Source organism: Manis pentadactyla, chromosome 3 (assembly GCF_030020395.1).
Source record: "Manis pentadactyla isolate mManPen7 chromosome 3, mManPen7.hap1, whole genome shotgun sequence".
Lineage (NCBI taxonomy): Eukaryota > Metazoa > Chordata > Mammalia > Pholidota > Manidae > Manis > Manis pentadactyla.
Window position 1 is genome coordinate 131,919,558 of NC_080021.1, and position 20,319 is coordinate 131,939,876.

The 20,319-nt window shown below is 39.6% G+C and overlaps 1 protein-coding gene across 5 annotated transcripts in view; it reads right to left on the minus strand.

The window, feature by feature from the left end:
- The window catches only part of AUH (AU RNA binding methylglutaconyl-CoA hydratase), a 215,527-nt gene that overhangs the window by 120,376 nt on the left and 74,832 nt on the right, over positions 1-20,319 (minus strand). For all 5 annotated transcript variants that reach the window (XM_036894640.2, XM_036894639.2, XM_036894641.2 and 2 more), the window contains 2 exons: positions 2,806-2,898; positions 1,150-1,206 (listed from right to left, as the gene is read on the minus strand). In XM_036894640.2, coding sequence (XP_036750535.2) covers positions 1,150-1,206; positions 2,806-2,898 — 150 coding nt within the window. The remainder of the gene's footprint in view (positions 1-1,149; positions 1,207-2,805; positions 2,899-20,319) is intronic.

The following is a 20,319-nucleotide window of genomic DNA, read 5'->3' on the forward strand; positions in this document are numbered from 1 at the left end:
CTTAAAAGAATTTCAGAAACATGTCATAACATCCTTTTTCTAAACTTTGTGTTATCTCACATATTAACTATCTGACAATTATTTTCAGTTGCATCTATTTTCTTTTAAGTCCTCCTCTTAGTGTTTCGTTAGTCAATATGAAAAAGGTTGGCATAGTAGAAGAGGCAAATATTAAGTGTTTTTACCTATAAAAATTGCATTTTCATGGATTACCAAAGTAGCAAACTTAGTCTTACACATTGATCTGGGTGGTCTTCAGTTTCAGTGATTACATTTTAATTTCTACCTACCTATACACACCCTATCAGGATAAATATTCCTATGCATAAACGTACATATCAAATATTAATATGCAGTTAGATGTACATATCAAACATAATCTATTTAGAAACAAACATGCCTGAAGTGTCCCCAACATTGGCCTTCAAATTTTACACTGTCATTGTTACTTCATTCATACACTAATAAGTTACCCACGTGCACATCCCCAAGTGAAGTCTACTTTTTGAAAGAACAACTTCACAAAGTGGGGATATCTCCAAATTCTCTGCATCAAAAAGAACAAAAATTTCAGATTTACTGGGTGATGCAAGATTTCACTATCAATGCTGGAAAAGTGCTGCCTTAAATGTGTCTTCCCAAAGAAGTCAGCTCACCTATCTTTTCTGTGGTGACAGAAGAAACACCACCTCCTCAGCTTCAAATCCAGGTCACCATGAACCCCAATCTTTGTCCTGCTGCACAGAAACACACACGAACTGGCACCACAACCGGGAAGCCCAGCCTCTCCCCACTGGGGTCTGGCTGTGTGCACGGAACAGTGAGAGTGCACACATTTATACCCATCAACGTTTCACAATATTGGTGTATTCCTTCAAGAATAATGTGACTGATACAATATTTAGAACTTAAGAAATAATGTAGAAAAGCACAGAAGACAGAACAAGAAGAGAGCAACAGCCAGCACACCTGCCATCTTCATTCACACCTACAGAAGCTCCAAGAGCACATTTTGAATGACACTGCTACAGAATCAAACAATACAGCATTAGTCTCTGTACCAGAATGTTGCCTTTTCAATTAGCTCCCTTTGGCCTTATGCCCACCCTGTTTCAGGAACAAATTAAGATAGGCTCCAGCAGTTCATACCTCCACCAGGAATAATTGCCAACTTTGTTTCAACCAGGCCCATTTTTGCAGAGGAAGCTAAAAAAAGGAAGGAAGAAAATTAAGTAACATCCCTTTCATCAAATTCACATATAACTTGAAAAAGTGACTAAAATAAGCTACAAATATTGTTAATTAATTCTGTGTCACAAATCTTTAAAAATCACTTCAGAAGGCATTGAGTTACGGAAATAAGTAAATACCATAAATGATATATACTAAGAGATTTCACACAACATTTTCTGTTAAAACTGCATGGCAGTGAATTAATTTTTGATGCAGAAAAACTAGGGTCGTAACTAACATAATTTAACCTGACATGTTTGTTTGAAGGCTTAGATCATTAATGACTCAGGGTGAGGAGGGAAGCTGGGTCAGCACAAGTATGAATCTTTTAGCTGCCTGAATAGTCCTCTGATCAAACAGCTTAATACATTAAGATCAGATATGGCAACTCCTCAGGACCAAATCTCTAGTTACTACTGACAAAGAGTGTGACTGTTTTGACAGCTGGACAGGTTGCCTTCTTTTTATGTTTGTTTTCATGCCACTTTAAAACATCTTATTTTTATTTGCATATCCAAATGCACTTGGACTACTTCCCATACGCTTCCCAGAAGCTGCATTTTAAGAAATGGATTACATGTACCTTAGCTTTCCAATTTAAAACCCAATGATTTCAGACAAGAAAAGAAATCTAAAGTAAAAGGGAAAGGGGAAATATAATACACTGACTAGCAACTACAACCCCAAGAAACAGCCACCGTTAGGAATGTCATCACACTGACTCCACTTCTAACAAGCAGTTCCATCAGCCGTGCCGGGGGAACCTGGGGAAGAGCAGGGACAAACACTCCTGCCTGCCTCCCCCAGCCTTGGCCCAGGAGCCCCTTTGTGTCACACAGCACTGGAACCACACAGAAGTGGTGTCAGGGACAGCCAGCGTGTGCTGGCAAGGTGACAGGAGTGAGGGCTGGGGTGCCAAACTGCCTGGGCTCAGATGCCAGCAGCCACTGATGTGGGGGCCCTGTCACTTCAGCTCTGCCTTCACTCCCTCAAGCATCATGGAGCACCTACATCAAAGGATTGTTAGGCACATAAGTGACTTGATGCACACCAAGCACCCAGAATAGCACTGGGTACCAGATCAACACTCAGCTCATGGTTAGCACTCATTGTTTTCATTATTATTTTCATAATCGCCTCACCCAATCCTCAGAAAAGCATGTGGGATGAGAGTGAACCTCCAAGAGATTAAGTTATTACTGTAGCTACCAAGTGCTTAGACGAGGCACATGCCACAGATTAACTCATTTAATCTGCTCAACAGCAACTGTCCTTTCCCCTTATCAGAGGAGGAAACAGGTCTAAAAATGACAGGACCTACAATTCCAACTCAGTTTTGTCTGATCAGTTCCTGTGCCCTTTCCTGCTGCTAAGGCAGAACAAGGCTATAAAAGTCGGCTTTCTCAACTGGGAATTTCAAACAATTTCAAACACTTCATTCAGCACAAAAGTGACATTTTCTAAACATTCTACTCAACTAAAGGAGAAGGATAAAATATGTGGAACTATCTGAAGAGTCAGCACAAACCTCATTTTTTAAAAAGTTATATTTTTAACAGGATTGGTTCTCACCTGCTACTCGTATGTCACACGCTAAAGCCAGTTCAAGGCCACCACCCAAAGCGAGTCCATCTATCGCTGCAATCGTTGGCACTGGAAGATTAGCTGAAACAGAAAAATTCATGCTTCTTTAGTAAGATCATTACCTTACCACGTACTTAACATTTTTTTCTGTGGATATATTTTTTTAGTATGATATCACATACAGAATTTTGTATCCCTTTTGCACCTTTAACAAAATAAGCATTTCCTCCATCATTATTCTTCAAATATATGTAATGATTGTATATAGTGGTCCATCACATAAATGTGCAATATCTTTAAAGCTTCCCATACTGCTGAAATACTTTCATCAATATTTTCTGTGGAATTAATAAAAAGCCCAGTTCTGACTTTGTAATCTTAAAGACTGAAGTCTTTTATGAGATACTTGGTTCACAGAAATCTCAAGCTGAAATCCCTTATGTAGAACTGCAGAATTCATGATCCTTTACAGGTGACTTTGGTGCTTAGGATGATAGTCTCATTTGAAGAAATAATTCAAACAAGACAGAACCAATTTAAGTGGCTGCTGGGGCAGTGACCCACTAGTTCTATAACTGAGTAATGACTATGATGAGCAGTAGCTAAAAAATGATCCAGCTCTATCAAATACCACACTTCAGATGGAAGAGTTTGGGATGGAGCACATGTAGATGCTGCCCCAACATTTCTGGGGAAGCAGGGATAGCCGGGGCTTCGAACAGGCATATTTCCCCATTTGTACCTGCCTGAACATTTCAGAGAGAGGCGGGAGCTGGAAAGGATAGGACAGATTCAAGGGTACTCCATGTAACATGCTTTATAGCACACTTGGTGGAAAAACAGAGAGCTATGTCAATGATTACAGTCAGGAAATAAAAAGGTAATATCTAGTTAATTGTATGTGACAAAAAATAAGAAAACTCAATAAAGTAATAAATTGATCTAATGGCTCCCATGATCATCTCAGCCACGACAAGTAAAATGGAATTACTTTGCTACCCAGCTCTCAATCCCCTTTCCTATGTACCTAACTATAGAAATTATCACATCTCTAAGCTCCTTCAATATATTACCTCTTCAGTCCCAAGTCTCTCCCATGAAAACCTTTCCCTAGGCCTCATTATGGCCTTGGCTCGCCTCCTTGAAGACAAGGAGGGAGCAGAGTAAATGTGTGCCATGCCCTCCCACTCACCACCTCCTGCTCCAGTGAGACTCCATCTCCATGAGACTATTCTTGCTCCTCCTACCAGTGACCCTGTGATGTTGTCCCATAACCGATGGGCACTGTCTAGTCCCTATTGAACATGTAGCCTCTAAAGATCAGAGACATGAATCCTAGACACCCCCTCCTCCTTGAATTCTCATTTGCCTGTTGGTCCCTCCCTGACCTGTCCTGCCTTCCTTTCTATCACTGGTTATTTCTCAGCCTTCTTCCCCTCTCAAAAGGAGGTCTGCCTGAGAGATCTCATTCTTATCCATAACTTTTACCACTTGTACTACCAATGATGTCCAAACCTCTACCTGAAACCCAAACTTCTCTCTACACCATACCTCCACAGCTACCTGCTTGGTATGGATCTCCACACTCAAATCCTTTATCGCGTTCAAACCAGATTCCTGCCAATCCTTCTAGACTCTCTCTCACATTTAGTAGCACTTCCACCCACCAAGTTACCTAAAACAGACACCCAGAAGTCATTCTTCTTTCCCAGTGTCACTACATCCCACTGTTTTTCAGGTCCTGACACTGCACACATCTCCAAGTCCCAGCCCCCTCTTCAACAGCGAGCGTTCTGGGCTCCCTCATTTCTCACCAGCAAGAAGGTGGCCTCCTTCACCTGTAATTTTCCCCTTCCAATCCATCTTCCACATTTCTTGTAGGATAATCTTTCTAAAATGCAAACAGAGTCACACTAGTCCCCTATTTAAAGTTGCACAATAATTTACTCCACAGTCAGGATAAAAATGGAGAAAATGCTCAGCATGGCCAGGAAGGCACCTGATGCACCATGTTCTGCCCAAGTGCCCAACCTCTTTTCCAACCTCAGACACAAACTCTGCATTTCAGCCCCACATTACATAAAGTCCCTCCAGAAGTCTTTCCATCCACGCCTGTGGACAAGCTGCCCTCTGCCTGGATTGCCTCACTAACCCTTAACTGTTGTCCAAGGCACTGCTTATAAGTCCCTTCCACTGTGATTCCCTGGCTCTCTGCACAGACTTTCTGGAATAGAGATTAATGTCACATCTGTGCTGGTCAATCACATCCCTGTCACCACTCTGGGACTACCTTTTCTATCTCTATTACATTAAGCCTGGTACTCTCCTTATTTTTCTTTATATTATGAATTTCTTTCACTTAATACTTTAAGGAAATGACATGAATATAGGCAGCCCTATGGAGCTACAGAAAGGAAAAACTGCAAAGAGCCGCTCAGCTGTAGAGAGCAACAGAGTGGAGTCTGGTACTCTCTCCCTGCTGCGTGAACACGCAAGTCAGCAGCAAGTGCTGGGGGCAAACACTGAATACCTGCTGGAAACTGACTCTTCAGAAAGAGAAACAAGAGTGAGTTTAAAGGGCCTGCAAAACCAAACCCAGGCCTGAAATATATGGACTACTGAGTTCAGTTTCTGAAAATTCTGATAGTTAACAGGGGTTTTCTCATATTTCTTAGATTCTTTCCTAAAAATAGGAACAAATTGATGTGATGTATATAGAAAGAGGAATTTTCCTTCACAACAAATTGTGCACTGAAAATGCAGACCAAATAGAGGAGTCAAGGAATAAACTGTTAATTACCAAAGTGATATTCCATAACTTCAGAAGCCCTGAGGCATAATGGAAAGTACAGAGGAAGACTGCCATCCCTGGTCACCTACGATGTCCTTCACCACAACACTAAGGGAACAGCTGCCTCACAAAGAGCTAACAAGGCTTTCTCCCTTTTCATTAGTTAATGTCGTCAAATAAATATTAAACTTCAAAATCACACTTAGCCAATAGAAAGTAAAACAGCACCATGTTTTTAGAAGAGTGTCATTAAAAGATTTAATGCACATAAAAAAACACAAATAAAACTGATTAATCAATATATAAACAAGTATTATGTTGACCAAATGGACAGGCGTGCTTTTCAATAGACAGGTTTCAGGTTCCACATGACTTAAGCATGGGGATTATATAATGCAATTGTAGGAAATAAGAAATGAACAAATACAAACGAGCTGACTTGCAAATGAATCATTTCATGCTCATGTTCTTAATACTGAAATTAGAGAATATAACACTTTTTGCATATATGCTTCAACTTTCTGGAAGTAATAAAAATTATTTTTACATTTGATAGTTAAGAATTTAAGAAATTTTCTCAAGGGGATGATAAAAGTTTTTACCATTACAACTTATTTGAAATATGTAACACAAAATGACAAGAAATGGGGGTTCTTACACAAAAAGAAGGAAAATAGGATATTAACACTCTCAAATCATTAAATAGGTAAACTACTTAGTACATTCAAGTATTAGTTAACACAAATTAGCATTATATACAGCAGTCTATAAAAATTCTTCCTACTAAAGAATTATTTAAGTAGAACAGCTTAACTAGTATCCAATGAATAGTTACGTTTCAACCATTTACAGCATTATAAATCATAAACTTCTATATAATCCTAATTTTTTCCTAAAAGATATTTTTCTTAGTCTATTTTTTTTCAGGAAAATATGAGTTCTTTCAAAGCACATACTAATTGCACAGTTACCTAATATGCTTGTTCTTACATCTAGTATTTCTTCTAATAATCTTTAAGAAAACTCTATAAAGCATGCCTTTAGAAAGGCAGATTATCCGTGTCAAAAAACTGAGAAATATCAAAATGCTCCTAAAAATATAATTAAAGCAAACAGTTGAAGTTTTCCTATTTAAAATAGAAAAAAAAAAAAAGGAGCTACAAGGGAAGGCTCTGGTCCACTTCCGTGGTCTGCAGGACAATACCCACCATGATAACTGGGGTCAGGGGCCATGAATGGGGGAAAGCGGGTGAACATGTACTTTCAGCCCTGAGATACAACACATAATGTTTGTATGCAGATGTTTCTAGAAAAATATAAACAATTCAATTATTAAGAAAAAATGCTAGTTGTGGGTCATGATTTTTAAATTTGGTTTTCCTTGAAGAGTAATAGTATCCTTCACAACAGAGAAATCAAGTATTTCAAAAGAAATGCTCATGAAATATACTGATAGTCCAACATTACTGAAATCATTCAAGAATAGAAATAAAACCAAGGTTAACTGAAAATTATAGTAAATTCCTAATCATCTCTAACTTTAGCTACAACTTTACCTTTAGCTTAATGTACTTTGTCCCATTCCCATCATAAAGTTTCAAATGAACCACAAAGACAAAATAAAACCACTCTTGCCCAAAGTCTGCAAGCTGGCTGCACCTGGGCTCTTGGTGGCCCAGCAAGAGCTGCTGAGAAAGAAGCTGGCCTGGCCACCAAAAAACAGTCACCTTGTTACACAGGGTGGCCAGAGGCCTGCAAATGGCAGCCACCGTTCCCAGAAGTCAGAGGGTAACCACTGCAATCCAAGTAGAGCTGCTTGATTTTTCTAAGACCTGCCTTCTTACTTTCTATGTGGATCTAGCACATACTAGAAAGAGCTGTCTTAAGCACCTTACAAATATCACTTAAACCTCCTAATAGTCTTATGGCAAGAAGACTCTGATGACCTTCACTGTACAGGTGGGGACCCCAGGCAGCAGAGTTCCTGCTACTTGCCCAGCACAGCCACAATTCAAGCACAGGCATCTGGCTCCAGGGTCTTGCTCATAACTACTGCCTACTGCCTATCACCAGTTTTCACAGCCCAGACCCATAGCCAAGAGGAAGGACTCAGCATTGTAACCAACCCCCCATCCTACCTCAAGGCCCTACACCCATATCTGTGGAAAGAGAAATGCTGAGACTCCTAGAGAGCCTGACAAGCAAGCACACTGGCTCTGTGCTCTGCTAACCACCATTCACAGGGTCCAACCAGGGGGTCCTCGGGTACCATGCGCAAGGCACCAATCAGTTGACTGTAACAGAGTCCTGACATGAGTTTTCCCTGCGAAGCCCCAGCCCAGACAGTCCCCAGTACATGACTGTCCACGTTAATAAAGTAGAAAGGGCCAACACCAGATCATCCCTTCCTACCAGAATTCCAAATCAAACAAAGACTCTCTAGGGAAAATACAGAGAGGAGATGCCAGCTGGGGTTAAGTCCCAGCATGCTCCCACTAGCAGCCTTGTCTGGGACGTTATAATAAATGTAGCTGAGTAATGGCTTCCACTGCCCAATGATGCTCCAGATGGAATAAAGCTTTTGGCACTTCAAATGCTGCTTGACATGGCAAATGCAGTTCTCTCCAATTCTAATGAAAACCTAACACTAGAAGTAGTTTACCTGGTAGGAAAAAAATACACTACAACTGCCTTGCTTCATTAACCCTCAGGCTCCAGATCCTTGCTATATTCAAAGCGAAGTTTGTGGATCAGCAGCATTAGCATCAGCTGGAAGCTACTTAAAATGTAGAATCCCAGGTCCCACGCCTACTAAACGGGATCTGCATTTTAACTAGCTCTCCAGTGTCTGGTGTCACAGCCAATCCACAGGGAACCTGACAATCTCACCATCCCACAGGATGACATGCGGGCCCACTAGGCTGATAGAGGGAGCAGAAGGAGCCTTAACTCTTTGGGTAAGATTTGCAAAGGTAAAGACTGTAAATATTTACATACGAATGTTCGTAGCGTCTTTATGAGGAATTGCCCCCAACCGGACACAACCCAGATGTCATCATCTAGTGTGCCCACACAGCAGAACACTACTCAGCAATACAGAGGAACCGCCTACGGACGGACACATGCTCAGCACTGAGCTGCCGCACAGACATTGTGCTGACCAAAAGGACAACATGCACAGTTAACACACGCTGTGCTCAGCGCTTAAGATTTCAGAAAAATGTACACCAGTCTCGAGTGATAGAAAGCAGGACAGGTGCGGGGCAGGAAGGAGCAAGAGAAAGGGACCTGAGGAAACTTCTGGGGGGATAGCTATGATCAATGTCACGACTGCGGTGATATATTCACAAGTCAAAGTTACCAAATTGTACACTTTAATATGTGCAATTAACTGAACCTCAATTATACCTAACTAAACCCGTTTTTACCAAGTATAGGACTTACTATGAAAATGGTAAATCCAACAAAAGAAGTATACTAGTTTCCTGACCTTTTATAAACAGGGGTCGATTGAGAGTTAAAATTTAAAATTGATGAATCATCTAATACGGATATGAGTAAATCTAAAATTATAAAGGAAACACGAAGAAGAAAATGATGGAAGAAAAGAAAGGTGGAAGGGAAGAATTTAAAATTGAAAATATTCCAATTATGTCGCTGTTCATAGTAAGTCAACAGAACCTTCTAAGGGAACAGAAGATAAAGTGGACTCCACAAAGTTACAGTAACAAAGATAACCAGGCAGCACAAAAATACAGCCCCTTCCCATTATTAGAATAAACCCACAAACCAGAAAAACACAATGCATGTCTAAGATGATTCTGTAAATGTAAAAATCACTAAAATCAGAAGGCACAGGCAGTCACCATGACAGACCTAACAGAAAACATGTCAATACATTTACAGGAGTTGTATCTTCCATCTAGTAAGAAAAAGACTACAACTAGATCACAAAGCAAAAGCCAACTACAGCAAAACAAAAAGAAGATAGACTTTTAAAATCTGAGGGATGAGCATGGTACCTCAGAGTCAAATCCCAAGAAACATCTCATAATCTTAATAAGGGCAATATTGGGGTCAAAACATCAAGTGGGCCAAAGAAAGGCATGTCATGAGGGGTCACAAAGGAGAAATCCACAATGAAGATTGAGCAGTGACATCCACGCACCAAATGACAGCAGCCACAAACTCAATCAACACGTTCAAAACTGCACAGATGTCACAGCCACCCTCTGACTAACAGGCACTGAGTACACTAGAAAATAACGAAAAGCACTAGCTCAATGGGGAAAGACAGATAGGGATGTCCTGGAGGCTCATTTTCGAATCCCTTGTTCCCTGAAATGTTAAATATATACCACATGACAGATGTGGGTCCCTCTCTCCTGTAACTTTAGCTCCTGAATTTCTTATACCCCAACAAATCATTTATCTATCTAAACGTCTAATTTGAAAGTGAATAAATGGGATGTCCTTAGCTCAGCTATACCCTCAATATCTTCCTCCTTTGGGAAACTGGCCTGTTCTCCAAGAGCACAGGTTCTTGCACGCGTGAGAAGTGCCCTGTGGATTAAGCAATGCTGGCTCTGAGCCAAAAGCTATGGCAGGCAGCCTGCACCAGCCCAGTGCCAGTAAGCTGGGCCTGGCTGGGTAAACTGGCCTAAACTGGAGATCCAAATGAGCACATCTCATCAACAGATCTAAACCCTCCCCCCTTCAACTCAGCTAATATCAGTAATAGGGCAATATTTACCCTTTTTTCCTAAAACACAAAAATTTTATTTTTCAATTTATTCCGAATTTCAGAGAGGAAGATTTGTATTTATAAGGTTCCCTCAGATACCATAAAATGATATTTCCTGTGTTGCTCTTTATAGTAAAAAACTAAAAACTACTTAAATTTCCATCAGTAAAGGAATAATTTTAGACATTATGGTTATGTCTATAGCAAATAATACTAGGAAATCATTTTTTTAAATGCAGTGGTAAAAAAATCCACATTGCAAAAAATCAGACTACAAATTATTCCCAGAAATATTTCAAATACAATGTCTATCACACAGCCAAAGGGTAACCAAGGAAACAAGATACAGTAAGAACCAGTAGAAAAAACAAGAGGAAAAAGATCCATACAAAATTGAGAACCATAATCATCAAACACTGCAGGAAACTGTAAACTATAAAAAGTGACACAATAGATTTTTTAAAAAAAACAAAAAGATTTTAAAATGAAACTTAAAACTCAATGTTTGTAACAAATCAGGCAGAGCTTATAAGAAAATTTGTGAACCAGCAGATTGTGACAAGAAGTTACTCAGAGAGGTAAGGAGAAGCGACACTGGGAAACAGAGAGACGGGGTGGGGACACCAAGGACACAGCAAGAAGACCTAGCACATCTAATTGGCAGAAGGTAAATAAAAATATCCATTTTCATGGGTTTAAAATAAAGCAGCAAATTAAACCTGAAGAAATTAATAAAAGTCAGAATAGAAATAAAACAGAAAGAATAAAACTGACAAAGCCCAGAACAGATTTTTTGAAATGTGTAATAAAACTGATATGCCTCTGGAGAGACTGATCAGAGTGAAAGACAAAGAGAAGACACCAACAACCAGTATCAGGAATGAAAGGGGACAACATTACTGACTTTCCAGGCATTAAATTAGTAAGAATGCTGTGAATGGCTTTATGCCAATGCATTTGAAAATAGAGATGAAAAAGATGAATTCCTAGAAAATTGTAAATCTCTAAAAATGAAATACAAAATAGAAAACCTATTTATACGGTATTTTCATATATATGTTTGTACATAATCTGTATGTCAATGATATATCCAAATATATACATATGTAAAACACAAGAAAGGGTCTAAAAGTTAGCATATTAGCAGTAATTACTTAGTGGACAGAAAAGGAATGGGGGAAAGCTGCTGAAGAAGTTTTAAATGTTTACATTAAATGCATATGCAGATATTCCTTGTGAAATTAAAAGCTATCAAACATGAAAAAGCCAAGAAAAATTTAAAGTTTTTTTCCTTTTTTGGTCTTGTCAAATTCTAGAAAAATCCAGGGTAGTATTTTGGAGTAAGTGATGGAACTTGGATGATAATCCTGTTACTCTGGCTATATTTAGAGAAACAGTTTAATTTTGACAAAACTGTCCTAAGTCATAACATGATTAACACCCAATGAAAGTCAGCAAAGGCAGTAAAATTCCAAAAACGGAAGGAGAGAGACCATAAGTTGCAAACTGTGAGCTGTTAACTATTCTAAACCGTGATTCAGTATGTGGGAGATGTTAATTCATAAGGGAAAACAACTGACTCATTAGATACCTGTGTAAGATTTCCACCATTGGCAAGAGGATAAAGAAAACCAAAATTGAAATCTGGAAGTTATTACTTGGAAAACTCTTAAAGACAGTTAACTAGAAGTGTTTCATCATCGTTCACATATCATAATTCAGCACTTCTAAATTCTAGTTATTACACCAAATTGGGGGAGGGGAGCGACGAGACAAAATACATGCTGGATATTGCATCCAATTTAAGTAAGTTAGTTACTTATTTAAAAAATCTCCTTGACCTTCAAACAAACAAGCAAAAATGGCATAGTAAAACAAAAACATTTCAGGACAATTTGGCAGATGACAAAATTCTGCTAACTTTGAAAATGTTTACTAAACAATACTTAACACAATTCATCTAAAATAAGTCGAATAATCATTTAGGTGAAAACAGAAAAAACACAGTAAGTGCATAACCTCTCAAACTGTTTCATAACAGCCACTGTGGTACTAATCCCTATTTTCAGAATAACTATTTCAGATGAAGTGAAACAAAAATGAAATATCTAAAAAAGCTTTGAATTGTATAATAGCAATACACTATTAAACTTTTAAAAACCTATTAAACTTTTAAAAACCTATCCCTCCAGATTTTTAAATTAAGTATCAAAAGGCTCTAAATCAAAGGTAAAGCTTAAAAGGGATATACCTGGAATATACATGCAAGGTCTTCGTATTCTAGTACTCAAGAATCTCTAAATCCTAAAATGAGACACTAGAGTTTTAAATGGATTCAAACCTTTACAAACACATCTTACTTTAACATTTTATAAAATTAACAAATATAATGACTAAATGCATGAACTACATGCAACACTTTAAAAACAGAACACTTTAGGTAAAAAATTATTCATACCTTATTCATATTCAAAAACTATTATTAAGCCATGATATATCAGACTTTATGCTTCACAATAAGATATACACATATTTTTGAGGAAAAAGTTTCCAAATATTCTCATTATAGTTTATTTAACAAGAACTCAAATTATGGGGAATATTATCTACAACCAGGATAAGCTTCAGACAACCAGTTTTTTCTAAAGGAACCTACACCAAAAAGCCCAACAGTCAAGATTAGGGGGCCTCCCAAAACTACCCAAGGAATGACGCTTTTCTCATCATTCACCAGCCAAGGATGCCTGCCGTAACAGTCCCAACACTGTCTCCGAAAGGGTGCCTGTGACAGTCACCGGTCATGACCATGTTCCAAAATCCTGTGATCGAGTCTTTAGCATCCATTTCACCCGGCCTGTCGGCAGCATATGATCAAATCCTCCTTCAGGAGAGACTTTCTTCACGTGGCTTCTTCCTCCCTCCCTGTCCTGGCTGATCTTTTTGCCTCCTTTCTGCTTCATTTTCATCCCAGCCCAGAAACAGTGCTGCCTCAGGCCCTTCAGCTTCGTTCTCTGCAGTGACTCCATAGGCGCCTTGGCAGTGTCAAGGCTTCCTACTGTTCCAGACCTGATGACTTGGGCCTACACTCCAACCTCTTAACCAGGTGCCTGACTCATATCTCCACTTGGACATCTACTGGCATCAACTGTCTTCACATTTGAAGTGTCTCCTCCCACTCCCATCCCGCAATGGGACAGCTATCCTAATTTACTCATCACAGTGAATAATCAAACTGCTCCATCCGTGCTGGTGCTATCATCCTGGTCACAATCTTGGAGCAACGTGGACTGGGGTGAAGGAAGTGATTCAAACTCAGGCCAGTGCAGGCATGATTCTTGGCCTCTTAGGTAGAAGCAGGCAGAAAGGGATTTCAGGAGAGGAGCCACTCAGAAGGTGAGAGGAGAAACAGTAAAGCTTGGCTTATCTGCCTGCACAACAGGATCCCAGTCAATTTCTTCTTTCTTTGGGAACCTCCCAGGTGCCAATTACTATGCTACACACTAGGTACAGGCAGGGAAAAAACCCAGGATGTTCTTTTTCACAACAGAGTGGAGATAGAAAAATACCACACAGTAGAGAGACTAGAATCCACATCTTTGGCCTCCCCATCGAGACTTTCAATCTGGTATGCCTCAATAAACATGTATCAAAACAGTTCATTGAACCTCACCACATTTTGGTAATGTATAAAATGTAACTATTCTACAACAAAATAAACATCTTCTGGAAATGTCTTTTAGAAAGTATCAGGCCGAGCTGATGTTCTAACATCGTAAGAGAAACTTTACACTATGAAATATAATATAACTTCTAGCTTAAGACAAAGGTGACTGAAAGATCATGTGGTTATCAAAACATTAAAAAAATACTCTCATTGCAAAATCAGCTTGGCTGGAGCAAGAAATTAGTCTGACTCCAGTAATAAACCTCTACAGATGGTGGGGGCCAAAATACTTTAATAAAAAAAAATATGTTTGATATGAGTATGCTTCTATTACACTCTGGTAGGTTTTTCTTTTTCCTTCTTAAAAAATTATTAGTGACTTATTTTGTGTTGCTCTGAGTCTTTCAATTCTAAATTCAAGTGTATCTCAATTCTGAAATTCAAAAGCATGCTAACAAAAGTAAAACAAATGAAAACCACTACTTGCAAAGAGGTTTATCCCATAAAACTACACAAGATTTTTCATACATAATTTTTTCATTCTACTGTACAAAAATATTTATGTATTTGACCTGGAAAGACAGTTTTCTCTGACAAAAAAATGTACATGAACAGAACTTTAATCACCAGAAGGAAAACTAATTAGACTTCGAAAACTTTCAAAATTAAATTATTTCCTTTTATAAACTTTAGAGTATAACAAAATCTTAAGAAAGAAGATGTCTGCTAAATACATGAATTTTGTAATCCATCCCTTTTAACATATTTCCATGCAAATCCAGCCCTGCATTTACACAGCGAAATTAAAGATTTTGCAATTTAACTTCATCAGAAACAAAAGGAAAGGAAGCTGGAAAAGCCTGGCATTTTAAAGGATTACTGTGGAAGATCATTTACATAACTACCATCCACATCATACTAGATTCTACAATTTCAAATTCTGGCAAAAACCTATTATAAACATTTATCATTAAGTAGCATTTCTTTGAGACCTCAACATGAGAGAACTAGGCCTGCCCCCTCAAAGTTTCCAACTTAAAAGAGAATTCTAAATACATTTTCTAGCTCCAGTGAAGACTGGCCACTGGTAGGTAACTACACACTGCTCCCCATGTTCTGTATTGCCAGTTGGCACAACGGTGGTCCCAACAGCGAGGTGCCCACTGCTGGTGAGGAACTGGAAGGAAGGCACACACCACCCAGCTCCAGAAGGGGTGGTAAGTTAAGGAAGAACAGCTGTTTTCAGATCAGGATAATTTCTTGTCTGTGCATCTGTGCTCACTTGCTGATGCGAAGATTTCAAAATAATCAGTTATTATTTTCAAACTAGACATCCCATATTTGAGAGGAGAGGGGACTTGTAGCAATGATTAAATTTTCAGGAAGCTGAGAACTCATCATTTCTTTCAAATAAAACACCTCAATAAGAGCCATAACTCTTTCTTTTTCTGAAAACAGCAAAATAACTAAATTTTGCTGTAGAATTTGAGTTTCTTTTTAAGAGGAGGCTTTCTAAAAAGCTAGGAACAGTAATGAATTTAGTGACTCAATAAAATATAGAACTTCTTTCTGAACTTTATTTTAATAAAGGAGAATAGCATTCAAATGAGTCCAGAACCTTTAAAGCTCCTTACAGACTCTTTCATTAAAAGCAAGAGAGCACAATGTCACCATGGCCAGTAAGAATGTCCATTCACCCTTCCAATCTCAGAGAAAGACCCTCCAGTTGTGGAAAATACTAATAAAACAGGGGACAGGAGGGAGAGGGGTATCAAACAAGCAAGATGTACCCTGATTTGTACCATTACCATGGCTACAATGGCCAATTTCAAGATGTCTATGGTTGTGACAACCTATTCGCAAAACTCCTGAGAATTTAACAATCCTTTTGCAAGCCTGCAGAGGAAGCAGTCCCAAGAGTACAATGCAGACCTTCCCCAACCAGCACCTATTAATATCCACCAGAACAGCCACTCCTCCCATGGGAAAAAAAAATCCAGGACACATGCTCCACAGAAAATGAACTATGTAAGGAGAACCAGTGGGTAAGGACCAAAAAGCAAGCTGGAGACCTTCTGTGCAGAATCCATGCACCAATTCTGTCTGACATTCAAAGGGCTTTTTCTCTCCCTTAAAACTAGAAGATACGAGGAGGGGGCGGAAGATGGCGGCGTGAGTAGAGCAGCGGAAATCTCCTCCCAAAACAACATATATCTATGAAAATATAACAAAGACAACCCTTCCTAGAATAAAGACCAGAGGACACAGGACAATATCCAGACCACATCCGCACCTGAGAGAACTCAGCGCCTCGCGAAGGGGGTAAGATACAAGCCCCGGCCCCGCGGGAGCCGAGCGCCCCTCCCCCCAACTCCCGGCGGGAGAAGAATAGGCAGAGCGGGAGGGAGACGGAGCCCAGGACTGCCGAACACCCAGCCCCCGCCATCCGGGCCAGAGTGCAGGGCCCTCGATACTGGGAAAACAGGGCAGCAAGAACAGTGAGCAGGCACTGGAGGCTGGGCGACAGAGGACATAAGAAAAGCGCGCGACCATTTTTTTTTTGCTTTTTTGCTGTTTTGTTTTGGCTAGCGCTTTTTGGAAGTCTTAAAGGGATAGGGACCCCAATACTAGGGAAACAGGGCAGAAAGACCGGTGAGCAGAGGCCTGAGGCTGGCACCGGAGAATAAAGAAAAACGAACGACATTTTTTTTTTTTTAATTAAAAACTTTTTTTTTTTTAATTAAAAAAAATTTTTTTTTTTTTTTTTTGGTGGGCGTTGTTTTGTTTTGGCGGGTGCTTTTTGGAAGTCTTAAAGTGGCAGGGTGGGACACTTAATCCAGAGGTAGGGAATCTGGGGATCTCTGGGCACCCTAACCCCTGGGCTGCAGGGAGCAGGGAGGCCCCATACGGAGATAAATAGCCTCCCAGCAGCTCCTGCTCCAACGCGACTCCACCATTTTGGAGTAGCTGCCCGAGCTAGGCCACGCCCACAGCAACAGCGGAGATTAACTCCATAGCAGCCGGGCAGGAAGCAGAAACCCTGTCTCCGTGCAGCTGCGCAGCACAAGCCACTAGAGGTCGCTGTTCTCCCAGGAGAGGAGGGCCACAAACCAACAAGAAAGGAAGTCCTTCCAGCCGTCACTCGTCCCAGCTCTGCAGACTATTCCTATCACCATGAAAAGGCAAAGCTACAGGCAGACAAAGATCACAGAGACAACACCAGAGAAGGAGACAGACCTAACCAGTCTCCCTGAAAAAGAATTCAAAATAAGAATCATAAACATGCTGACAGAGATGCAGAGAAATACGCAAGAGAAATGGGATGAAGTCCGGAAGGAGATCACAGATGCCAGAAAGGAGATCGCAGAAATGAAACAAACTCTGGAAGGGTTTATAAGCAGAATGGATAGAATGCAAGAGGCCATTGATGGAATTGAAATCAGAGAACAGGAACGCATAGAAGCTGACATAGAGAGAGACAAAAGGATCTCCAGGGATGAAACAATATTAAGAGAACTGTGTGACCAATCCAAAAGGAACAATATCCGTATTATAGGGGTCCCAGAAGAAGAAGAGAGAGGAAAAGAGATGGAAAGTATCTTAGAAGAAATAATTGCTGAAAACTTCCCCACACTGGGGGAGGAAGTAATCCAACAGACCACGGAAATACACAGAACCCCCAACAGAAAGGATCCAAGAAGGGCAACACCAAGACACATAATAATTAAAATGGCAAAGATCAAGGACAAGGAAAGAGTGTTAAAGGCAGCTAGAGAGAAAAAGGTCACCTATAAAGGGAAACCCATCAGGCTAACGTCAGATTTCTCAACTGAAACCCTAAAGGCCAGAAGAGAATGGCATGATATATTTAATACAATGAAACAGAACGGCCTTGAACCAAGGATACTGTATCCAGCACGACTATCATTCAAATATGATGGTGGGATTAAACAATTCCCAGACAAACAAAAGCTGAGGGAATTTGCTTTCCACAAACCACCTCGACAGAACATCTTACAGGGACTGCTCTAGATGGGAGCACTCCTAGAAAGAGCACAGCACAAAACACCCAACATATGAAGAATCGAGGAGGAGGAACAAGAAGGGAGAGAAGAAAACAATCTCCAGACAGTGTATATAACAGCTCAATAAGCGAGCTAAGTTAGGCAGTAAGATACTAAAGAGGCTAACCTTGAGCCTTTGGTAACCACAAATTTAAAGCCTGCAATGGCAATAAGTACATATCTTTCAATAGTCACCCTAAATGTTAACGGGTTGAATGCACCAATCAAAAGACACAGAGTAACAGAATGGATAAAAAAGCAAGACCCATCTATATGCTGCTTACAAGAAACTCACCTCAAACCCAAAGACATGTACAGACTAAAAGTCAAGGGATGGAAAAACATATTTCAAGCAAACAACAGTGAGAAGAAAGCAGGGGTTGCAGTACTAATATCAGACAAAATAGACTTCAAAACAAAGAAAGTAACAAGAGATAAAGAAGGACACTACATAATGATAAAGGGCTCAGTCAAAGAAGAGGATATAACCATTCTAAATATATATGCACCCAACACAGGAGCACCAGCATATGTGAAACAAATACTAACAGAACTAAAGGGGGATATAGACTGCAATGCATTCATTCTAGGAGACTTCAACACACCACTCACCCCAAAGGATAGATCCACTGGGCAGAAAATAAGTAAGGACACGGAAGCACTGAACAACACAGTAGAGCAGATGGACCTAATAGACATCTATAGAACTCTACATCCAAAAGCAGCGGGATATACATTCTTCTCAAGTGCACATGGAACATTCTCCAGAATAGACCACATACTAGGCCACAAAAAGAGCCTCAGAAAATTCCAAAAGATTGAAATCCTACCAACCAACTTTTCAGACCACAAAGGCATAAAACTTGAAATAAACTGTTCAAAGAAAGCAAAGAGGCTCACAAACACATGGAGGCTTAACAATACGCTCCTAAATAATCAATGGATCAATGACCAAATCAAAATGGAGATCCAGCAATATATGGAAACAAATGACAACAACAACACTAAGCCCCAACTTCTGTGGGACACAGCAAAAGCAGTCTTAAGAGGAAAGTATATAGCAATCCAAGCATATTTAAAAAAGGAAGAGTAATCCCAAATGAATGATTTAATGTCACAATTATCGAAATTGGAAAAAGAAGAACAGATGAGGCCTAAGGTCAGCAGAAGGAGGGACATAATAAAGATCAGAGAAGAAATAAATAAAATTGAGAAGAATAAAACAATAGCAAAAATCAATGAAACCAAGAGCTGGTTCTTCGAGAAAATAAACAAAATAGATAAGCCTCTAGCCAGACTTATTAAGAAGAAAAGAGAGTCAACACAAATCAACATTATCAGAAACAAGAAAGGAAAAATCATGACGGATCCCACGGAAATGCAAAGAATTATTGGAGAATACCATGAAAACCTATATGCTAACAAGCTGGGAAACCTAGGAGAAATGGACAACTTCCTAGAAAAATATAACCTTCCAAGATTGACCCAGGAAGAAACAGAAAATCTAAACAGACCAATTACCAGCAACGAAATTGAAGAGGTAATCAAAAAACTACCAAAGAACAAAACCCCCGGGCCAGATGGATTTACCTCGGAATTTTATCAGACATACAGGGAAGACATAATACCCATTCTCCTTAAAGTTTTCCAAAAAATAGAGGAGGAGGGGATACTCCCAAACTCATTCTATGAAGCTAACATCACCCTAATACCAAAACCAGGCAAAGACCCCACCAAAAAAGAAAACTACAGACCAATATCCCTGATGAACGTAGATGCAAAAATACTCAACAAAATATTAGCAAACCGAATTCAAAAATACATCAAAAGGATCATACACCATGACCAAGTGGGATTCATTCCAGGGATGCAAGGATGGTACAACATTCGAAAGTCTATCAACATCATCCACCACATCAACAAAAAGAAAGACAAAAACCACATGATCATCTCCATAGATGCTGAAAAAGCATTTGACAAAGTTCAACATCCATTCATGTTAAAAACTCTCAGCAAAATGGGAATAGAGGGCAAGTACCTCAAGATAATAAAGGCCATCTATGATAAACCCACAGCCAACATTATATTGAACAGCGAGAAGCTGAAAGCATTTCCTCTGAGATCGGGAACTAGACAGGGATGCCCACTCTCTCCACTGTTATTTAACATAGTACTGGAGGTCCTAGCCACGGCAATCAGACAAAATAAAGAAATACAAGGAATCCAGATTGGTAAAGAA